This window comes from Callorhinus ursinus, unplaced genomic scaffold (genome assembly GCF_003265705.2).
Source record: "Callorhinus ursinus isolate GAN/ISIS: 27379988/994484 unplaced genomic scaffold, GSC_fseal_2.0 scaffold22, whole genome shotgun sequence".
NCBI classification, from domain to species: domain Eukaryota; kingdom Metazoa; phylum Chordata; class Mammalia; order Carnivora; family Otariidae; genus Callorhinus; species Callorhinus ursinus.
Window position 1 is genome coordinate 4857563 of NW_027397084.1, and position 24201 is coordinate 4881763.

General features: G+C 42.5%; 1 protein-coding gene across 4 annotated transcripts in view; it reads right to left on the minus strand.

Annotated features, from left to right (window-relative positions):
- RCAN2 (regulator of calcineurin 2) overlaps positions 1-24201 on the minus strand; it is a 413249-nt gene that overhangs the window by 84333 nt on the left and 304715 nt on the right. Inside the window, exon 1 of one of the 4 annotated variants that reach the window (XM_025890723.2) lies at positions 14140-14411. The exons of the other annotated variants lie outside the window; for them this stretch is intronic. Coding sequence (XP_025746508.1) covers positions 14140-14226 — 87 coding nt within the window. The 5' untranslated portion in view covers positions 14227-14411. Of the gene's footprint in view, positions 1-14139; positions 14412-24201 lie in introns of those variants that run through there. 4 annotated transcript variants of the gene reach the window in all.

The following is a 24201-nucleotide window of genomic DNA, read 5'->3' on the forward strand; positions in this document are numbered from 1 at the left end:
TTCCTTTGCCCACAGACTAAGCAATTCCCCAGGGACTAGGGCTTGGATTCATGATTTTAGATTCCTGGCTCTAGAAGACAATCAATACATGCCTGCTGAAGGGAATGTACCTCCTGAATACCCTAGGTGTAGTGCTAACATATATACCTTCCTTTCCCCAAGAACAACCTTGCTGAATGGCAGTCTAATGACATCCTCCAGATGGTTGCTTTTCTATTTCTATTCTTCTTTCCTCTTTAAAAAGAAAAGGCAGAGGGATAACCAAAGACAACTAACAAGGTAATTTGGAGATGCTGGGACTCTGCACTGGGTCTGCAGGCCCTCTTCCTGTCTGACTGGGATGAGGCAGCCCCCTCCTCTTCCATGGCTCTGCAGCATCAGCCTTGGTGTGGCCACAGTCATGCTACAACCAGAGAGGACTTTCCAGAGGACTGACAGAGCAGGAGGATGAGTCACTCTTCTGCTTACAATGCTTGCCATGGCCCAATCCGATTGGACTGAAGCATAAGGTCCAACTCCTCTATAATGTGGGCCTGGCCTCTGTATAATCCAGCATCCACCCAGGTGCTACTTCTTCAGAGCATCACCACTCTCCTTGGCACTTTTGCTCTGATGCAGGCCCTTTCCACCCCCAGAAATACCCCCTCCTCCTACTTTCATCTTTCCTTCACCTATCAAACACCTACTTAAACTGTAAAGCTGTAATTCAAGAGTTATCTCCTTGAGGAAGCCTTTCCTCATCATCCCAGACCACCTTATTATAGATTCCCAAAGCATACTAGGCTTACCCAAACCATAGCGTTTTCTAAACTCTATGTATCTATTTACCACCTTTACGTCTCCATCAACCTGTGAGCTCCTTGAGGGCAGGAGGCATGTCTCCATTTCTGAATTCGCAAGTATGGAATCAGTGCTTACTATCTAACAAGTGCTCCATCATCTTTGATAAATATGGGAGGAATGGATGAGATGCCTCACAGACATCAGTAACAATGTATTGATCACCTATATTCCAATAGCCCTTAACCGAAATGTGTATCTTTTCTTTACATAAATAAGAAAATCCATAAATAAGACGTAGCATGAATTCGGGTCTTTTTGCTTCCAAAGACCAAGTTTCTTTCCACTAAATCATTATACCAAGTTGCTTCTTGGTTCCACCTCCAAGAACTATGCAATGAGAATGTGAAAGAAAAATAACCAAACTTTAAAAAGTCTCTGTTGATTGGGTACATAATCTGGGGGAACAATTCTAACCTGAATTCCCTCATTGAGAGAATACTTCCCACCTGCATCAAAGGGTTGGCATGAATAAGCATTCAATGAAAGAAGGCTCAGTCCTCTGAGGCTTACATAAATGTCGATTGTTGTTAATAATAGGGTAAGTGTTATTTAAATATAGAATATTATTTTGCTGAGCACCATAAAGTATGGAGCACTTCCTTACAATGTGAGAATATAAAATAGAACATCCACTAACCTGCTCATTAATAATTCAGATCTACTGCTTCTTTATTCAGGCAATGAATAGTAGCACTTTTAGTTCAGTTCTTTTTTGTTTGTTTTAAGTATCACAGAACTGTTTACTAGTTTTATGACACAAGTTAATAAACAGTCAGAGGTAGGTGCACATGGCAGGATACAAAGTTTTTAGGGCAAGAAGCCTATTAAGCAAAAGAGAAATTCAGCTCAGCTTGGGTAATTAATCTAATTTCCACCTATCTCTGCAGTTTTAAAATAGAAATGAGAAGTAAAGGTCAATATTGAAAGAACTGCAATTATAGTTGAGCATTACTGTGGTGAAAATAGTCTATAAGCCCATTTAAAATTCCTGCTCAGAGAGAGGTGTTTAAATATATTTTGAAAAAATTAGGTTTTATGTTCAACCTCTATTTACATTAATGGGCATCTTGCCTTAAATCCCTGTGTTTCTCCACACATACCTTTCTCTGACTGCTTATTAAACCTGGACTTTTATTTGGAAACCCGAATCTTCACTTGCCTTTCAAAGAAGGTGGCCTCACTGCACGTTCAAGGATACTGAGAATTGGAGCCTATCATTCCTTTGTTAGCACACATTTTCTCGATGTTACTGCATGACAGTCTCTAGGAACACAGCAGTGGACAAAGGGAAAAGCCCCTGCCCTCATGAAGCTTGCATTTGGTAGGAGGGGATGGCTATAGACAATGACCCAATAAATAAACTCACAGTATGTCAACTTATGATTGTGCCATGATAGAAGGCAAGGCAGGGCATGGGGTGGGGAGTGACCAGCAGGCTGTGTGCTCTTTTATTTTATTTATTTTAAGATTTATTTATTTATTTTAGAGACAGAGAGAAAGAGAGCTGCAGAAGAGTAGAGGCAGAGGGAGAGGGACAGAAAGAATCTCAAGCAGACTCCCCACTGAACGGGGAGCCTCATGTGGGGCTCAATCTCACCCTGAGATCATGACTTGAGCGGAATCAAGAGTCAGATGCTTAACCAACTGAGCCACCCAGGCCCCCCGGGCTGTGCTCTTTTAGATTGGATGGTCAAGGAATGGCTGCATAACAGAGGAGCAAGCCAGGTGGACCACTAGGAGGAGGAGCGTTCAGAGCAGAGGGCCCAGCAAACACAAGTTGAAGGGGATGCTTGGCACGTGCAGGGAGCAAGGTAGTTTGAGTCAAATGAGAGGAAGAAATACACAGAAGAGATGAGATGGACAAGGCAGTTGGGGCAGGTCAGATGAACCTTGAGGACCACAGCAAGGACTTGGGTTTTGTTCTGAGATGGGAACAACTGAGCCTCTGATTTTTAGTCAAGTGGGGGCGGGGGGTTTCCAGACTCCTTCCCTTTCCATTAACTCAGTCATCTAGGCAACTTCCGAATGGCTTCCTCCCCCGCCCAACCCCAAGTGGCTGCAGAGTGAGATACTTCCTGTTTGCCCAGACACCTCATTTCCTGCTGCCTCCTGCTCTCAAGGGGGCACTGACCTAGGGACATCTGGACAAGACAAGAAAAGTCACAAAGCAGGGAAGAGACACAGCCCGACAACCACAGCATCCGTGCCGCCTGTCTGGGTCTGTGGCTCCTCGCTCCTTCACTGAGCCAGTGGCTTCCCACTCCAGTTCCTGTGACCTCAGAGTGTCACCGAGGAAACGCACCATGGCCCCTGTGCAAAGCGGAGTGGAAAACTGCAGGGCAAGAGTCTGACATAATGACGGACACATCTTGCCCCGGCAAGATAACCCAAAACTATATAAGAGGTCTACTACTGGGGCGCCTGGGGGGCTCAGTCGATTAACTGTCTGCCTTCAGTTCAGGTCATGATCCCAGGGTCCTGGGATGGAGTCCCGCATCGGGCTCCCTGCTCAGTGGGGAGCCTGCTTCTCCCTCTGCCTACCGCTCCCCCTGCTTGTGCTCTCTCTCTCTCTCAAATAAATAAATAAATAAAATCTTAAAAAAAAAAAAAGAAGTCTACTACTATTGAGCATGATGATGGTGGTGGTGATGAAGGCTAACTTTACTGGTGCCTGTTCTGTGTGCTAGCCACTGTGTTAAGTTTTTCATATACTTAAATGCATGTACTCCTCACCACCAACCGATGAGGGAGGTACTAGTATTTTCTTCCTTGTGCAGCTGAGGAAACTTGAGGCAAAGTATAAGTCTCCTTGCTCAAGGTCACACAGTCAGCAAGTGTCCGAGGAGCTAAATAGAGAATTCTCAGTAGGGTGTCTGACTTGGAGGCCGGGCTTGCTTCCTTCTCACTTGCCCCATGTCAGCGAAGGAGGCTTCTTTAGAGGTCGAAACAGCGTGGTCCTTTTTGGGAAAAATGAAATGGACTGGAATAAAGGCCAACACTGCGTCATGACAGAGCACAGGCTTCTGTACCCAACAGGACTGTTAATCTCCATGTCTCTGGAGTCTTGTGTGAGGCCTTGAACAAGGAAGGCACCCAATACATATCTGATGGATGAATGAATGAAAGAATTAATGAATAAAAGCACTTTGAACAGTGCCTGACACATAGTAAGTACTCAATATACTGTTGCAATTATTAAGTGTGCTCATTGCTTGCCTTTGCTGTTCTAGGAAAGGGGGCCTGCGAGGACTGTCTTAGCAACACCTAAAGGCACATGGAGGTCACAGAAGAGGAAATCAATTCTATTAGATGTACTATTGATCAGGCTACAATGATACCCCCGCGAGATCCTGCATTGTGAACAAAATCCCAGTTCCAGCTTCCCCTTATGAACTGTGTGATCTTATTTACCTTGGAGGTGTCCTATAAAGCAGAGTTTTGCATAATTTGGAAAGCACCGTCCACGAGTCAAATACTATTATTCTGATTAACACTCTCACCACTGCTGCTCCACACTTAACAGATCACCCCTCTCCCTCAATGGAAAATGTTCAGTGACACCAGGAAAGGGGCAAAAGGGCTGTCATGCCAGGTGTTATCAGCCTGTTGGTGAGCCCCTGGGTTTTCCAGCAGACTTTACTTTTTTTTCTCCCCGACGAGATGGCATTATTGGATTTTGAAACAAATTTTAAAATGAAATCCAGAACAAATGCTCTGCCTAGGACTGTCGCAATGTTAGATTTATTGAGAAAAGTAAAATGACTTCAACTACTGATTTCTATAAAACAAGTACTCCTGCCTCTGATAAGAAATACAAACCAAAGAGTTGTTTTGGACACTAGAAGAAATACTGCAAATGAGTTCAATGTCTGATCCTCTAAGACTTAACATCTTTGTTCCTAATAATTAATTAATGGCTTGTTAATTAATCCTTAGGAATATTTTAGTAGCAGAAGAATGAAGCAAACTGAAGTCTGAGTTCCAGTTCTTCCAAGTCCTAGCTGTGTAATCTGGTGCAAAAGTTTTGTTTCTCTGATCAGGAACCTGTTTCTAATGGGGCAAGAAAATAAATGCGTTGGTCTCTTTTGGGGATGTCAAGGAATACCTGGCGTGTGCCTTGTGCCTGGACTTTAGAAGTACTCAGTGAATGGGAGGAGCTGTTAGGATTTCTATTTTTTTTAAGATTTTATTTATTTATTCATGAGAGACAGAGACAGAGACAGAGAGAGAGAGAGAGAGAGAGAGAGGCAGAGGCAGATGGAGAAGCAGGCTCCCCAAGGTCCAGGGAGCCCGATGCGGGAGCCCGATGCGGGACTCGATCCCAGGACCCTGGGATCATGACCTGAGCCAAAAGCAGACGCCAAACTGACCAAGCTACCCAGGTGCCCTGTTAGAATTTCTAAATTGCTTATCTTGATAACATATAATATTGATCTATGGAGATGAAAATCTCTTGGGGTTTACATCTATTGTCATGTTTAATGATCAACTTATTAAATGACTCCCCCAAATCAACTCCTTGATGCACAACAGGAACACTGCCCACTGATTCCTTTAGAACCACCAGAGATGGGGGGAAACAAAATCTTACAACTAAGCAGCAAACTACCCTATTGCTGAGACAAGTAGAATATTAAGGAAGGTGCCATTTGGAGGGATGAAAGCTGGTCCATGGTCAATCTAACAGAGAAGGATAAATTCGCTAACATCATCTTTCTGGAAGCTGAAGGGTCAAGATCTTTTTGAAAACCTTTAAAAAATGTTCACAATTCAGTGCTGGCATATTGGATTCTGGAGAAAGTAATTGGGCTAGACTATAAGAACGTACACATCCCTTTGGTTTATAATAATAAGAGAAAAGGCAATGGGTTTCTTAGTGTTTCCCCTGCCTGTAGGAATTGTTTAGACTTCTGTTCAGCCTTTTTTGCCAGGAACCTTCTCTGGACTCTTTTTTTCTTTTTTTAATTATGTTCAGTTAGCCAACATAGAGTACAGCATTAGTTTTTGATGTAGTGTTCAACAATTCATCAGTTGTATGTAACACCCAGTGCTCATCAACACTGTCCCTGGACTCTTAATCCCCTGACAAGTTTTAAGATCTAGTTAGATAGGCCAGAGTAGTACAGAAGAAACATTCCATGGTTGTGGAAGGGGGAAAAAAGAAAAAGAAAGAAAAATATTTAGTATATATATATATGCCTTACACCATCATATGTTTGTATGTTGTGTGCATGTGTATGTGTGTATTTTCCACCTAGATACATTTAGTCAAAAGAGGACTATGAAAGCACATATAGTGAGTATTTTCTAGGGAAGGTCTAACTTGGTAGATATTTTATTCTCAACTACTTTTAAATTCTCCATTCTAGACAGAGTGGAGAGGACATAACTTTAACTTTTACCCACTGGAAATCCTCATTATGGGGCACCCGGGTGGCTCAGTCAGTTAAGCATCTGCCTTCAGCTCAGGTCATGATCTCGGGGTCCTGGGAATGAACCCCGTGTTGGGCTCCCTGCTCCGCAGGGGTCTGCTTCTCCCTTTCCCTCTGCCCCTCCCCTCTGCTTGTGTGCTCTCTCTCAAATAAATAAATAAAAGCACTGGGTGTTATACTGAACTGATGAATCATTGAACATTATATCAAAAACCAATGATGTACTATACTTTTGCTAATTGAATTTAAATTTAAAAAATCCTCATTAAATGATGTTGCTTTTTTTTAAGTTGTATTTGGAATGATCTTAGATTTAGAGCTGGGAAGGGATACGTTCCCTTTACATAAAGAAATTCTAGGCCAGGCGTGGGCTGGAGAGTTTATGACCTCCCTGGAAAGCTGAGCTGCTCACCACAAAGTCATGATGTCTCTTAAGCTTACAACCTAAACAGAACAAATGATGACAAATGTTTCAAATGTCATTTTCTTTCTTATTGTCAATTTTAAGCTTCATCAGAAAGTACTAAAACAGGCTATTATAAATTATGGATGGTTGTATTTGAACAGAATCAGATGTAAATGGTACTCCCATTTTTACACTCAAATCTACTGCTTTAGGAGAATGAGGTTAAGGAGGATGTTATGGCATCCTTGTTGTTGCTCAATAAACCCGACACTTAGATTAGAGGTAGAAACTGTCAGTGTCTCAGTTACTTTCCAACAGTTAAAAGACTCTTTAAACAGATAAGTTTTTAGTTGACTTTCCTGCTTGACAATGTCATTAGTTGAATACTGTACCTTGTCGTCTCCTAACATGACAGGTGGCTGAGAAATCTGTCTGTTAACCTTCTCAAGGAGCATCTGTCACTTGCATAAAATCACTTCTTCCCACTCTGTGAAAGATGTTTGCTACTTTCTTCAGAAAATATTCAATATGGCCCTTTAAGAATGTTAAGTTTCTTAAAGTATTTTTAGGGTTAATTTCTCACGTTCAGTTTTGCATTAATTCATTCATTTTCAAAACGGGCCTCAGTTCCAGTCCATTTTATTATCAGAGAAAGAGCAATTTTTTTTAAAGATTTTATTTATTTGAGAGAAAGTGAGCACGCATGGGGGGAAGGGGCAGAGGGAGAGGGAGAGAAGCAGACTCCCCACTGAGCGGGGAGCCCAATGCAGGCTCGATCCCAGGACCCTGAGATCACGACCTGAGCTGAAGGCAGATGCTTAACCGACTGAGCCACCCAGGCGCCCTGAGAAAGAGCAAGTTTTTGCTTTGCTAGAGAGGTAAGATCTGTTATGAACATGCCAACCCACCCCCCCCATACACTCCCTTTTGGTTTTCAGAAACTAAAGGTGGACAGATATATGAAACAAATGTCGTTTAATATTATAGCCATCCATGACAGGATGAGAATTCTGTTAACATTTTGGTTATGCCATGTTACCATGAATACTCTAGAAGGTTTCAATTTTTGAAATTAAATCATGTACAGCTCAAAGTCATCTAAGTTACCGAGTGAGCACAATGGTTTCTGAAGACTCTGAAAGAGCTCTAGAGCTCTGTAGAGCCATAAGGTCGTGGCTGAGGTCAGACCTTCTACCCAGCATTGTGTTCGCAAGAAGCATGAGAAATAGGCACGAGGCTTGAGTGGTTCCCCTGACAAATACTCACAGCGTTTCTTCCAAATCGATCCGCGATATCCATCACCCACATGTTCACTTGTGTCACTTGTCTCTCCTCAAAGCAGAGTACAAAGTGTATCATACCAGCTCTGCTCCATCCTTCTCCTACGAACTCCCACCAAACAAAACAAGTAATTTGAAATTTCCGGTGGTTCAAAATGACAGAGATTTCATTGTATTAAGTGGCCTCGATGTGCTGGTTTCTTACAAAACTCACACAACAGCATGACAAAGACCATGAGTCAGTCACCTCATACTATTGCGTGAAAAGGAAAACAAAATACACGAAGCATTGAGCATTTTCTCAGCATGATTATCATGTGTCCAGAAAAGTTAAGAGACTTGCCCAAGGTTACATGGATTGGAAGGATACTGGGACATTTTCAAAAGCAGAGGAGAGAAAATAGGAGTTATGGGTTACCTTAAAAGGCCCTGGCCTTTCAGGGTGCCTGGGTGGCTCAGTTGGTTAAGCGACTGCCTTCGGCTCAGGTCATGATCCTGGAGTCCCGGGATCGAGTCCCACATCGGGCTCCCTGCTCAGCAGGGAGTCTGCTTCTCCCTCTGACCCTCCACCCTCTCATGTGCTCTCTCTCTCTCTCATTCTCGCTCTCTCAAATAAATAAATAAAATATTAAAAAAAAAAACTATTTAAAAAAAAAAAAAAAGGCCCTGGCCTTTCAGAAATGGGGGGCAAGGGGGAGTCCTATAGCAATCCTAAGATTCCAAGCATAGGAAGAATTATTATGCAGAGAACAAGTTTCTGCTTATATTACTTCCTCACCCAAGAGAACCAACTTGCATAAAATGTAGCATGAGGAAATCTGCTTAAGCAGTTTCTAGAAAGGAGCATCTTTTAAAAATCCACATAATGACATAAATTAGTAATAGCCTCAGTAGGTCCCTGAAATGAATGAATGGTTGAAATAGGCTAAACGAGGGACTGAGTAAAATAGAAGAACTTCAAATAAGATAGCCTCTCTTTGCATTTACTGCTCCCTCTACTGGAATGCTTTGCCCTCAGAACTACACATGGCTCTCTCACTCACTTCATTTAGATCTCTGAATGACATTGGAACAATGACATTTAATAAACTGTCACCTCTTGCAACGACGTGGATGGAACTAGAAGGTATTATGCTAAGCGAAATAAGTCAGTCAGAGAAAGAATTATCATATGATCTCACTGATATGAGGAATCTGAGAAACAAGACAGAGGATAATAGGGGAAGGGAGGGAAAAATGAAACAAGACGAAACCAGAGAGGGAGACAAACCATAACAAACTCTTAATCTCAGGAAACAAACTGAGGGTTGCTGGAGTGGAGGGGGGTGGGAGGGATGGGGTGGCTGGTGATGGACATTGGGGAGGGTATGTGCTATGGTGAGCGCTGTGAATTGTGTAAGAATGATGAATCACAGACCTGTACCCCTGAAACAAGTAATACATTATATGTTAATAAAAAAAATAAACTGTCACCTCCCAGAAATGGTTCCACTGGCCATCCATTCAAAAAGCGGTCAGTGGAATTTCTGGAGAAAGACAAATATGGCAGAACTCTATTTTCCTGATTTCCTCCTCTTTTTGGTACTATTGCTCTGGCAGCTTTTAGCAAAATTTAGGAAATCGGAGCTCAAAGGACCCCCAAAGCAACCCCTCCTCCAATAATTTATCTTCCCTCTGCCTCATTTTTCTTCATAGCCTTTATTATACCTGAAATTACAGAATACATTTATCTGTTTACTAGTTGATTATCTACCTCCCATGTTGGAATATACACTCCGTGAGGGCAGGGACGTCTGTCTTGTCCAACTCCCAGTGCCTAAAGCATTGCCTGGCTAGTAGTTAAGTGCACCGTACACGTGTTTTTGAAGGAATGAACAAATCTCTAGCTCCAACAGTCTTTGAAACTTTTGTTCTTCCAATAAGACCTATCATGCCTTCTGCCTGTTTCCCAATGAGCAGAAAGGAGCTTTGTGAGCCCCTTGTCCCCCATATGAATGTCCATGGAGAAAAGACTGGATCCATGGAATACGAAACAGAAGCCCTCTAGCCCAGAGAGGAGGCATCCACCTCTTTTCCATAGGGGAAGCTTTCATTGCAGAGAAGGGATGGCCCCAGGCTAGGCTGTCCAAAAGGGGAGGGGGGACATTCTTCCGCAGGCTGCCTCTGCAGCTCTGGGAAGGCACCCACGGTGGCCAGCAGTGGAGAAGAGTGTTTATCATTGGCTGGGAACCAGGTGGAAGAACTGCAGGTGTGGTGAACTGGTCAAAAAATGTTGGGTGAGTCTCAACATTTCTGACAGCTCGGAGACACTGCTTCTAAAACTGCATATGCCAAATCTTCATTTGGGGGATATGGGTCAAAGTGTTTAAGCAGAGGTTACTCAGGTAATTCTTCCCTGACCCCACCTGCATCCATCTGAGCCTAGAAGAGACAAGATCCTGACTTTATTGGATAATCTATATCTGGGCTCCATTCCCACCGGCCAAGTTCTGGGCTTGGGGCCTGGGCATTGTCAATATTTTTTAAAGTTCTCCAGGGGATCCCAATGGGCAAGCAGGGTTAAGCACCAATGGATTAAAGCAAAGTATTAATTTCATTACCCATATCTGGAGCCCTTTCATTTTTTCCAAGGATTTGGCTCCTTGTGGAGGAGGAAGACCATTTTCAGAAATATGGGAAGAATACCATACAAAACCAACCCTACACACACACACACACACACACACACACACACACACACACACGCGCGCGCGCAAAATCTACCTTTCATCATATCATCTTCCTTCTATTGGGAGGGCTTCAAATTTCTTCATCTGTCTGAACATTCTTATGCCATAAGACAGACAGCTAAGTTCATATCACCACCAATGGAATTTCTGGAGAAAGACAAATATGGCAGAACTCTATTTGCTTGATTTCCTCCTCTTTTTGGTACTATTGCTCTAGCAGTTTTGATGAAATTTAGGACATTGGAGCCCAAAGGGCCCTCAATGCAACCAGCTGAGATCCCCCGCTGAGGATAAGGTCTTCTAAGTTGCAACAGGATGTTAGATTTGCATATGTCTCCACTCCTTTCAAATAAACCACTGCACTTGTGAAGAGCGCTTGCTGGTTGCATAACCCTGATGTGGTTGCTTTCCCAAGGGCACTACCTGTTTAAAGGGAGAATCTGTAAAATGCAAGAAAGCCTGAGATCAAGCAAGCTGGATTGCGGGCATGTGAGACAATGCCCCCTGCCCCAGGTGCTTCCCTTTTGTCTAACACTAAATATTAAAGACTTTGAAGAAAGGAACTCCTGGCTCCACCACGTATAGGAGATTGGTAATTAATGAAATTTACCTTTGGAGAAACTTCGGTGCCAGAATTTTACATTTGAACATCTCTTCATGACAAGAAGCAATGCTCACTTTTAAACAAGGAACATGTGGTTTTTCTCAACAAACCTCTTTGGCCCGCCTTAGTTTGTGCATTTTCCCCCTTTTTAATAAGCACAAAGTAGATCGTTGTTTAATAATAATGTCACTTTTTTTTTAAGATTTTATTTATTTTTTTGACAGAGAGAGACACACAGAGAGAGGAAACACAAGCAGGGGGAGTGGGAGAGGGAGAAGCAGGCTTCCCACTGAGCATGGAGCCCGATGTGGGGCTCAATCCCAGGACCCCGGGATCATGACCTGAGCCGAAGGCAGACGCTTAACGACTGAGCCACCCAGGCGCCCCAATAATGTCACCATTTCACATTAAGTGTCTAAAAGGAAGTGCTGTGTTTTCTAAGTTGCTAGTGTGTGTGTGTGTGTGTGTGTGTGTGTGTGTGTGTGTGTGTGTGTATTTGGGGATTTGGGAGGGAAAGCAGGTTCACTGTCCTGGATTGTCACTGTAAACTCAGCTGGAGTTAAGACATTCCAATTAACTGGCAAAAGGAACCTATCACCTTCAGAGGATGTCTAAAAAGATGAGGGGGACAGTTACAGCTAGAGCTAACAGTTATTGAACACTAAATATGTGTCAGGCGCTGTGTTAATTATCTCACATGTATAATTTTCTTTAATCCTCCTACCAAGCCACTGAGGTAGAAACTACTATTGTATCTACATTACAGGTGAGAAAATAAGGCACAAGAAAGATTAGGTAACTTGCCGCAAAGAAACAAATCCATTGTGATTCAGTGGTGTCTAGCAGTAAAGACATCTAACACATCTTTCTGGGGAGAGTCTTGCCAGAAAAACCCATACATTTCTGATGAACAGTGTCAGCTGCGTTATAATCTGGCCCTGACTCACTCCTCGGTTTCCCCTCCAATCCCTCACAGAGAACCTACTGCAGTCAAATGCATTGACTCACCCAACTGCAAAATGGAATGCTTTCCATCCCCATGCCACCCCTCTTCTGTATCAAAATCTACCCACCTTCAAGTGCAAGTATCACTTTCTCCACAAAGCCCTCCCAGCCACTCAAGGACAGCCAGCTGTAAGAATGTTGTGTCCCCTTAATTCCACAAAACACTCCATCTTTAAGAAATATCGTATGTCTTTATCACAGACCCATCTGTCATATAAACATATTTTAAGCTCCCTCCTGAATAAGCACAATACCTGGCATATTGCAGATCCCGAATGAAAATGTTCTCACTATCATTTCTCGGACTAAAAAAAGTTCAGATTATCTTATGACGTTTGCTGAGCACGCATGTAATCAACAGATAACTGTTAAGGACAGAGGGGAACTAGGAAGTTTGACTCGACAGACACATAATTCTGTACCAGCAGTTGCTGGAAGATGTTTCTCTATCCAGCTACCTGCACCGGACTGGAAGTTGGTTTTAAACTGGAGGGGCTTTCATGGCTGTGCTCTCTCCTGGGGTGCTTCTGGCAGGTGTGACCGGCAGCACCGGGAGTCTCCGCACGCACGTTTCCATTTCGGACACAAGCAGAGGCGGCACTAAACCATGCTATCCTGTTTTTACGAACCTCAATATGACAGGTGGTAGACACAGGCACAGCACCAGCAGAATTGGTAAACACGGAGCCACACATTTGAAATATGCAGGAACAACAAACCGGATTCTCGAATCCATGTCAAGAGAGGGTTCGAAACCGCAGTCCTGAATGACAGAGCCAAGTGTTAGGCTAGTGATATGCTAGTGAAAGCATAAATCCCCACCTGGGAAGCCCCAGGGGTGTCACCTACGCACACTCAACAATGCAGAATGCAGGGTCTTCCTTTGAGTACAGACTAAGGTGAAGGCAGAAAATGATTATGCACTGTAATTCCCCTTTGCTTCCTCCCGTTACACAATGAGTAACTGTCCTTTCTCTGTGTGAACTGTTCAAGTAAAAGGCTTCTGCTAGCTCTTCTTTGCCATACGAAAAAGGAAAGCAAAATCCCCGTTTTCCAAGCCTGGAGTCTTTTTCATAACAAAACCAAATGAGGGGGAAAAAAGACCGACTCTCATCAGGGGACAATTACCTAGACAATTAAATGGTTGCTGCAGACAATCTGTGGGGACCAACGGCCTGGAGTCCTACATCTTAAGATGCAAAATTTATTTACGGCTGAACTTTCTTGATGGACAACTGCTGAGGGAAAATGACTTGCTTCCTTTGCCTGACAAAGAAAATTTCGGCGGCTGCTGTGCAACTTTGATTTCCAGAGAGCTAGAGATTGAACCTGTCATCTGTATAACAGCTTTTGTTCCACTGGAAGACCACATCATGGCATAGTGCAGTGATGGGCCCTGAAGGGCTTACTGTCCCACTCTCAGGGTGTCCTGGGTGGGACGTTTATTATGTGTGCCTTCTTCATTGAATCCGTGATCAATACCCCTCTCAACACTAAGGACTGGCAAATTCTCCTTACTGACACACAGATATGAGACAACGAAAACATGTCTACTGTGAAAGGGATGCCTGGGTGGGGGGCGGGGGAAGGGTCACCTAATAGAACAGACAAGCAAAAAAAAGACAATGGTGGACCTTATCACATTCGAAATTCATGTGCCAGTCCCTCTTCTAACTTATTCTAATTAAACACAGGCATGCATTCACCGCTTGCATTCCTAGCGCAGACTGTGAGCTGAAAACTATTAACCAAAGTCCTGCCTGTCTCCTTAAGCTAAAAAAGGCTCTGCCGAGCAGCTTCACAACCAGCAACAATGAAAAGGAAGATTGCAGGTTCATACCTTAACCTCCTGATTGGTAAAGACCTCGACATCCACCACACAGGCAACCAGAGTGGAAACATCACAGTCCATGCTAGGGGCTGGCATTCCCCCTCCTGAATTTTCAATCAAGAGCTAGGCGACCTCAGAGCTGTGCGTGATGGGAAGAGCCTCCAGGTGGATGTGGCCGTGGCCGGCCCCGGGTGCCGCCTCGCCCTGGGGATCTCCGGCGCTCGGCACCTGGAGCCCGCTCCCTTTGCACGCACGCAGCCCGCGTCTGAGGCTGCACAGCCGACTAATGAACGGCCCCGGCTCTCTCATGGCAATGACATCACCACCAAGACTGACACAAGCTGAAGCTATTTTTTTTTTCCCCCAAGCCTTTTATCTCTAGGCAGTGCAGTGGAGCAAATTGAACATGATTATGTGCTAAATCTGAACTCAGACTAAATCAATTCAGGCGGCATTCGCTAGGAACTGAGTCATAGCTGTTGTTTCAGCCGAGTGCTTATGTTTGCAAAAAGCAAGGGGGAGAATCTGACACGAGAGGCTCTGCTTCGGGAGGGTGGGTAAGTAATTCTGCAGATGAGCCTCCTGAGGTTAAGGTGTGACAATTTTCTGCCTCAGAGATGAGCAGGAAGTTGAGGCATTTTGCAAATTGCTTGGCTTCTGTTAATTGCCCTGTGCCGCTCAGCAGCCACACATGTTCTGGACATCCTAATGCATCCCGGGCACGGGCTGAATAGAAATCCATTCTTGGAGTGACTAAAGAGCTGGTCGTCAGTCATTTAGGCGGCCTGGTAGGAGAAGATAATTAGAGGTTTGTGAAATTCTATTTGAAGCACATAAGTGCAGACCAGTAACTCTAAAAGCACCCTTCCAAGCACGAGATTTCAGACTATCTCCAAGGTCATTCAAACCAAAAGCAATCCTGGAAAAGGAGTTAGAGCAAACGTCTCATGCAGGGACAGATGGCAGAGTCTAATGGGCAAATGCACTGATGTGGGTCACTGTCAGAGCCTCGGGGCTCTATTTCGCCTGAGACTTTGAATGTGTCTGGTTGCTTTTTTTGGTCTCTCTTCCTGATTGTGTATCGCTGAGGGGCAGGGCCACGGATAATTCACCTTTGTATCTGAGACTTGAGCAGAGTGGAAAGAGAAGGCAACAATTGTTTAATGAATGAATCAACTAAACAGGAATAGCCTTCTTTGATGGCAGGGGTGAGCAAAGAGAAAATATCAGATGAGTTTTTATTTTATCATTAGTTGTAAAAGTCCCAGTAGAACTCACTAACATTCTCGCAGGATTTATTCCCCCTGGGAATGCGGTGGCATCTTTGGTGGCCATGAGAGCATCAGATTGGCACCTTTCTAACACATGATTGGACAAAGCATTCCCATTTTGCATGCAGATGAGAAAGGTGACTTTTCAGACCACAAGTACAAGTTTTGTGGTTGGTCCTCATTGGATTACAATTGGACTTAGTGTCCGTTCCCCTTCAGTAAGAGATTTCCCATGCTAAATGAAAGCAGTCCACAAATACAAATATTTGATGAAATTTTGTGGGTGTGTCTGTCTGTGTGTATCTTTGTGTGTCTGTGTGGCACTTACTATGGTGTCCAGGCCACTTTGGGGAATATGAAGTCATATATGCAGATAATTTAGCTAACACTTATTGAGTGATGACTATATGCAAAGCTCTGCACCAGATGCTCTTAAGGGTAAAATGATGAATAGGCAAAATTCACTATCCTCACGGGCCTTAAAATCCAGTGGAGGAGATAAGACATGGAGACAAACATCTATACAATGAGCCAGTGGCCGTCGAGATGGTGGCTGAGGAGCTACAGACAGCATTTAGTGGCAACCCTGGAGGAAGAGCAATGGCTAATGAAGGCAGCTATGGCAGGTGAGCATCAAGAAGGAGGACATGGCCTCTGCTCTGATCTTGCAACATGGGTAGGGCTCAGTAGACAGAGAAGGTGAGGGGAGCCCATCAGATAGGGGCAGCAGACTAGAAATGCTCAGACCAAAAAAAGAATAGGTTATTTGAGGGGCAAGGCATACTGAAGCTCAAATTTGACTGTAGCCAGGAGTAGACAAGGGAACAAGAGACAGATGACTCAAAGCCTTGAGGGACCCTTAGTGTCTACTCAGTTGACCATGGAATGCCAGGAAAAGTTTTTGAGAACATATATGGAGCTTATATATATACATAAATATAGCTAAAATGTAAAGTATATACAAAGATGAATATAATTTTGAATACCATCGACATCTGTTCAAGAGGCAAAACAAAGACATCACTACTCTTTCCATATGCCATGGCATATGCTAAAATTGACTTTTGTAAAATTTCACACCAGCGGCATGCTGTTAAGTGTCTAACAATCAGCTCGCTGAAAAGAAAAGCCCAGGGTCTAGTGTTTGCTGATTTCTGTGGTGTAAATACTCTTATCAGGGCCGATTGCAAGCAACTAATATGAAGTCACTTGAATGCGAAGTTGGGAAGCGATGCCTATGGTCTGTTCACATCAGCTGATTGATCTGCCTGCAGTGGACCACTGTTTCAGTCCTGAAAACATTTCATCTGCAGAGGTTAGGTCCAGCATGCATGTCCAGTGCCCATCAAGGAACAGCAGGGCAGTAGGAACACCGCATTGTAATCACTGGGATCTGTGCATTCTTTCACACTTTCTATGTAGGAAAGAGCTAGAAAGGACTAACATCTGTTATTTCAAGAAAACAGCCATGCTATGATAAGTCTTGGCAGGAGGACATTAGTCTATCCAGGAGGCAGAGACCCACTCAAAATTGTAACATAAGTACTTTTTTCTGATGCATCCTTAGTTTCTCCATTCTGATTTGTTTCTGCACTGGAGATTCCTTCCTGTGCTCCAGAAACCACTAACTTTATGCTTTCCTCTCTTAAAACTCTTTTCAAGGATACAGGTATCAACTCATTTATATTAGCATGAAATGACTGATAACTCAGAGTATTACCCATCACAAAGGAATCTGTATTTTAACAAGGGGACCGAATATTAAGTTGAGTAAATAGTGTTTTTAGGGTGGAATTATATGCATTGAGAGCATATGGTGATTCTAAAATAAAATTATTGGGCTTTTAAAATAGGTTGGCTCAACAAATTGGATATATAATACAATTCAATTGCCTCTACAAAGGCAGTCATTTTCCTATAGACCAGAGCCCCTAAGGGGTCTCCATGTTAAAATAGTGTCCTGTTTCTCTAGATAGAGTGTAGATTTTATAGCTGGGAGATGACTGACAGGCTTGGAGGTGTCTGGGGTATGTATATAAGCACCCTGGCTGATGACTATAAGGCCCTACATACCCTGGCTCCTACCCACTCTCCCATCTCATCTTATACCATTTTTCCCTGTGCCCCCCATCTCCCAGACCCACTGGTTTTCTTGGCATTCCAAAGAAGCACCAAGTTCCTTCTTATCTCAGGGCCTTTGTACTTTGCTATTGCCTTTGTCTGAACATACCCAGATCTCTTCATGGCCGGATCCTTCCTATCATCCATCTCTCAGCTCAGATACCATCCCTTTGGAGAAATTCTCCCTGATCACCTAAAATAAAATGTGTACACAAACATACACATGCACGTACACACACACACACACACACACACACACAAACAGAATCAATCCCTATCCCAGCATCTTCATTTTAATTTTATTCATAGCACTTTTCATTCTCTGAAATTACTGTTCACTTTTTTATTTATTGTTTGTTCCTCCAACTAGAATTTAATCTCCACAAAAGCAGAGATTTTGCCTATTCTGTTCACTGCTTATTCTCGAGGGCTAGAAGAGTACCTGACACTTAGGAGGTGTTCTATTAAATATCTGATGCATGAATGGATAAGTAAATGAATAAATGCATCTTAAAAGACAAGTAGAGGGACTCAACCCAAAAGAGGTGCCTTCTGATCTAGGAGTTTTAGTTTTAGAAAGGTCCTTGCAGGAAGGTATATGGGCATAGAAATTCAGTGATCACCCCCATTCCTGACAGCTGAATCCTGGCACAGCTCTGCTCAGGAGCACCCTTTCCCAGCAGAAGTGGCCATAAAATCATACAATTCATCCAAACCACTGCTTTTCCAATGACTGACCACATTAAGAAAATGGATGCAACATGATGCAGACCCTTTAGACAAAGATCACTTTCCTGCCCCTCTGGCCAAGCCATTCTTACAGTCACCTCTAAGTAGGCAGGAGGAGATATGCACCTTTTTAATCCAGAGGCAGCAGCCAAATCTGCCTTGCTAATGAGCACAAATATTCCCATGAAAGCTATGGGATGTCAAAGGCTTTGCTCCTCTACATGTCTTTTGGTATCACTTGTTTTTAATATTCATCATCAAAAACCTCAAACATATTCAGAACTAGAAAGGATATAATAATAAGCCTTCACATACCCACCAGTCAGGTGCAAGAATAACTTTGGGGGCCAATCTTGCTTCCTCTCTGCCAGTGGGCTTCAGAGTGTGGTCCCCACCAACAGCATCAGCATCATCTGGAAACTTGCTAGAAAGGCAAATTCTTGAATCCCACCCAAGACTGAATCAGAATCTCTGGAGGTGAGGCTGGTATCTGTATTTTAATTAGCCCTCCAGGTGATTCCAATGCAAGGCCAAGTCTGAGGATCACTGCTTCATGTCCCTACTCACACCCAGTTATTTTGAAGCAGACGTCTGACCCTATCTCCTGTAAACATTTCAGTATGTACCTCGAAAAGATAAGGGTTCCTCTTTGGAAATCACAATACCTATCATCACACAACCCAAAAGAAAGACTACTTCCTCAGTATATCATCAAATATCCTGCCAGCGTGCACATTGCTCCAAACTACCAATGTTCCCTTTCTTCTCATCCACTCTCTGCTCCCTCCCCTGTCTCATCCTGCTGTCCCCTTCCTTCCTTCTTTCCTTCATTTGTTAAGTTTGTTGGTTTAAATTGGAATCCAAGCTGTGGTGTCTTCATTGTCTCTTTTAATCTATAGAATTCTCCCACATCTCTTCTTTTTTTTTTCCTTCCTTGCAGTTTGCTGTTGATGATGAAATCATGCCATTTGTCCTTTAGTTTCCCCAGTCTGTATTTTCATGATGAGCTCCATACAGTGTCATTTAACTTGTTCCTCTGTTACCTGTAGGTCCTGTTAGTTAGATTCAGAAGACTGATGGATTCAGGTGTGGCAGGACTCCTTCCTAGATGGTGTTGTGTTCTTCCATCAGGGAGTAGGTAATGCCAGGCTGTCTCTCCTCTCATGCAAATGCCTAGACTCATTCTTTCTTTAGCATTTGCAAAATAATGGTACTCCTTCTTCATGTGTTCATGGACTACTTCCATGAAGAGGAACTACTCATCTACATTTGTGTAAGACAGGCAAAATACACACTTTACTCTTTTCCTTTATTAGCTAGTTTTTAAAAATAATTTGTTTCCTTATTATCCTTCAAAGAAGATCATTGAGGTTTTTTTAAGTGTTATTATGAACTCATGAATTAAATATATTTAGTGAGTTTAAATACAGTGTAGTTTTATTTTATTGATGCTTCAATTGCCCATCTTTGGCTGGTGAGAGTCTAATAGTGAGTTTAAATCCACTGTAGTTTTATTTTATTGATGCTTCAATTGCCCAYTTTGGTTGGTGAGAGTCTAATAGTGAGTTTAAATCCACTGTAGTTTTATTTTATTGATGCTTCAATTGCCCATTTTGGTTGGTGAGAGTCTAATCAGGTTGGCTCCTCCTTTTGACACAATCCCAGTGTCTTCGAGGGCTACCTCTCCTTCTGGCATGACAAGATATTCCAGGCTCATCTTGTCCATTTCCTGTTTCAGATGAAGAATCAACAATTTCTCCAAGGAGGCTCAGTTCCATTTAGCAAGTATTTTAATGTATTTTCAGATCATAATTTATATACTTATAGAGAGGTGCTCTTCACACCGGGTTGGTTATTATTTATAAGCATTTCAGTGGACATAGCTAGGAATTATATAAATGTATTTAAAAGATAGCATAGGAGTTCAGACTGATGATTTCAAACCCAAGACTACAGTGTTTTTGCTGAGACACATCAGTCTTATATCTGTATCCCCTTCCTTCTATATCAAATATCTTGGCCATTACCAAAAACATAATTATTCATTTGCCTTATCCCATACTATCTGTATAGCAGCCTTGGAATCACATTATTAATACTACAAGGAACAATTTAAGATTTTTTTTTCCAGTTCTTTTTCTCCTTTGGGTATATCCCATAAGGGAGATACAAGTTACGGTGTCTTACAGTCATTTGAAATAGTCCCTCTACTTTTTTTTAACTTGAATATTGATGAATTTATTACAGAAACTGAATTCACACTTGTTATTGTTTTAAAGCAATAAAAAAGACTCCAGGCCCAGAAGATTTCACTGCCAAATTCTACCAAACATTTAAGGAAGAAATAATTCTAATTTTACACAATCATTTAAGAAAATGGAAGAAAAGGAAACTTCTTAAAAACATTAGAAAGAAACGTGCTGACCAATATCTCTCATGAAGATAGATACAACCCCCCTCCAAATGTTAGCAAATCAAATTCAGCTGTGTATAAAAAGGATAACACATCACAACCCAGTGAAGTTTATCATGGAAATGCAAGATCGGTTCAACATTCTAAGGAGAATCAATACAATTTATCATGTTAACAGACTCAAGCATAAAGTCATGTGATAATCTCCACAGATGCAGAAAAAGAATTTGAAGCTTCCATCCCAATATACCTAGCAATGGCCTCAGGTCCATGTACTTCTCAGCAGAAAGACCCTGTCAGCAGGTCAATACTTATATGGCCTGAGGTGAGCTGTGCTTGTTATGTGTTCTATTTATTGATTTATTTAAGAGAGAGCACGCATGCATGCAAGAGATCACAAGCAGGGGGAGCAGCAGGGCGGCAGAGGCAGAGGGAGAAGTAGGCTCCCTACTGAGCAGGGAGCCTGATGCAGGGCTCAATCCCAGGACCCTGGGATCATGATCTGAGCCAAAGGCAGACAGTTAACGGAGCCACCCAGGCGCCCCAGCTTGATTATGTGGTCTAAGAAATAAGGACTGCATGGGTATACAGATATCACCTGGACAGTGATCTTTCCAAATCAAGCTCCTTGAGCCCTCTGTCATGGATGGAGAAGTGGGGGGAGGTGAGAAGGTGATGCTCCTTTCAACAAAACATTTCTGTCTTGGTCATCAGCATTTTACAAAGATCTGAGTTTTAGGAGAAATGAACAAGAGAGGCGATTGGAATAGCTCAGGGGCCTTCAAACTTCTTTTGATAATGTTTTAATGGGATTTATGAATCTCACTTTGTGGCTTAAACAAAAATCCTTCCGCCGAGAACTTGAACAGTACTTTTGCAGACGTCCTCTTGTGTTATGAGACACTAGGAGGCAGTGATGAGTCCCAAACATTTTTCTTGGTGAAATGCCTTCTCTTTTCTTTGGGATGTTTCTCTCTGTAGCCCCAGGACTATGTGATATCCATCTGGCCTTTGAGACAACAGCAGTAGAATGTTTTCCAGTAATACCTGGAGCAGAGCTCTTGGTGGATCTGTTCTAATAATAGTAAGGGCTTGAAACTAATTGTAACCCTACTTTCCATTCATTTGCTCATTGTTTACCATAAAATTCAACATTCCTATCATGGCTCACAAGGCGCTACCCTCTAGCCCCTTCCCCTGTGACTCTGTTCTCTAACTTCCAGCCACTATTTCAAAAAGCCTTCCCAAAATTTGCCTTCAGACCTGCTGTTCCCTCTACGTGAGATTCTCTTTCCCTCATTCCCCACCTGCTTAATGCCGTCATGTTTCAAGTGTCATCCTAAAGGTCTTCCTCAGGGATACCTGCCCTGAACACACCACCCAGCTAGGAACTGTTGTCTCCTATACTGTCTCCTCGTACCCACACTGTTTTTTCATTGCACTTAGCACAATTTGCTCTTTTATATCCATTTGTGATCTTGTCTTTGGCATTTCTCCCACCAAGTTGCAAATTCCATGCAGGAAGGAGCAAATTTCACTTTATTTTTTTTCCCCCAGGAAAATTTAACAGGCTTATGTATAATTGTTATAAAGTTGAACTTGTTCACTGAAATATTTTGATTTGCATTAATGCTTTATGTCCCCACATTTATATTAAAAAAATCACATACAAATGAAAATGGAAAAACTGCCAATACCTGATCTCTGTCCCCTATTTTTCCACTTGCAATCATATGCTTAGGTACCTTCTGACCCCATGGGGGGAAATATCTAATGTTCAAAACTACTACTAACAGGAAGAAAAGAATCCTTTTTTTTTTTTAAGAATTAAATGTTTTCCATCCTAGTGGATTCTTTTTTTTTTTTTTTTTTTTAAGATTTTACTTATTCATTTGAGGTAGAGTGAGAGAGAACACAAGCAGGGCGGAGAGGCAGAGGAAGAGGGAGCAGCAGACTCCCTGCTGAGCAGGGAGCCTGACATGGGGCTTGATCCCAGGACCCTGGGATCATGACCTGAGCTGAAGGCAGATGCTTGGTCATCTGAGCCACCCAGGTGCTCCCCTCATAGTGGATTCTTTTTTAAAATTTTTTATTGTTATGTTAGTCACCATACATTACATCATTAGTTTTTAATATAGTGTTCCATGATTCATTGTTTGTGCATAACACCCAGTGCTCCATTCAATACGTGCCCTCTTTAATACCCATTACCAGGCTAACCCATCCCCCCACCCGCCTCCCCTCTAGAACCCTCAGTTTGTTTCTCAGAGTCCATCGTCTCTCATGGTTCGTCTCCCCCTCCGATTTTCCTCCCTTCATTCTTCCCCTCCTGCTATCTTCTTCTTTTTTTTTTTCTTAACATATATTGCATTATTTGTTTCAGAAGTACAGATCTGTGATTCAACAGTCTTGCACAATTCACAGCGCTCACCGTAGCACATACCCTACCCAATGTCTATCACCCAGCCACCCCCCCCCTCCCCCCCCCCACCACTCCAGCAACACTCACTTTGTTTCCTGAGATTAAGAATTCCTCCTCTATCCCACCAACTGGATAAAAAGTTAGGTTCATTGGTTTCAAGAATTTTTACTTTTAGAAACATTTACTTTGTAAGGTTAATTTGTTTCTAAAATGTTTCCAAAGTTGTTTGTTTTTTTTCCAAAATAAAATCTTTGAATTCATAAGGATTATCATTCCCATTAAACTTAATTTTGTTTTATAATCATAAAAAATATTGCATGGTTCAAAAGTCAAAACTACAAATCTACAAAGAAATAGAGCTTCTATCCCTGTGTCCTCCACCCCATTCCCCTCCTCCCTCCCATACAGGTCACTGTTATTTCATTTTTATTGTTTATCCATTCTTTTGTTACCAAAAAAAGCAAAACTAGCAAATATATATGTTTATTTTCCCTCTCCTTTTTAGACAAATGACAGCATATTTGCACACTTTGTCTTGCTTTTATCACTAAAAAATGTGGCCCTAGAGATCATTCCATAGTAATATATAGTAATATTCCTAGTCCTTTTTATAGCTGTATAGTATTCCACCATTTATGAAGTTTGCAAAACTAGGCCCCTATTGATAGGCACTATGACTGTTTCCAGTCTTTTGCGATTAAATAGTGCAGCCATGGATAACTTTGTTCATGCCTTTTCATGTTTTGGGACAGACTGCAGAAGTGGAATTGCTGGGTTAAAAGGCAAGTGTATATGTGATTTTGCTAGATCCAGCCAAACTCTCCTCCATAGAAGTTGTGCTATTTTGCTTCCCAACCAGCAATTTATGAGAAAGTATCTCCCTGCAGCATGTGTTAGGGAATGTATTGGACATCTGCCCATCTGGTGAGCAAGATGTAGTTAGTCTAGTGTGGAGTTTGATTTGCACTTCCCTTATTATGGACACACTTATGGGTCTTTCTGTATGTGCACTAGTACAGCATTGTTCTAGCCAATCCCCACTATCTTTTTCCAGCTAATTCAGGTTCTGTTTCTCACCTGAGCAAGCAAAACATCCTAAACACACTCCAAAAGGC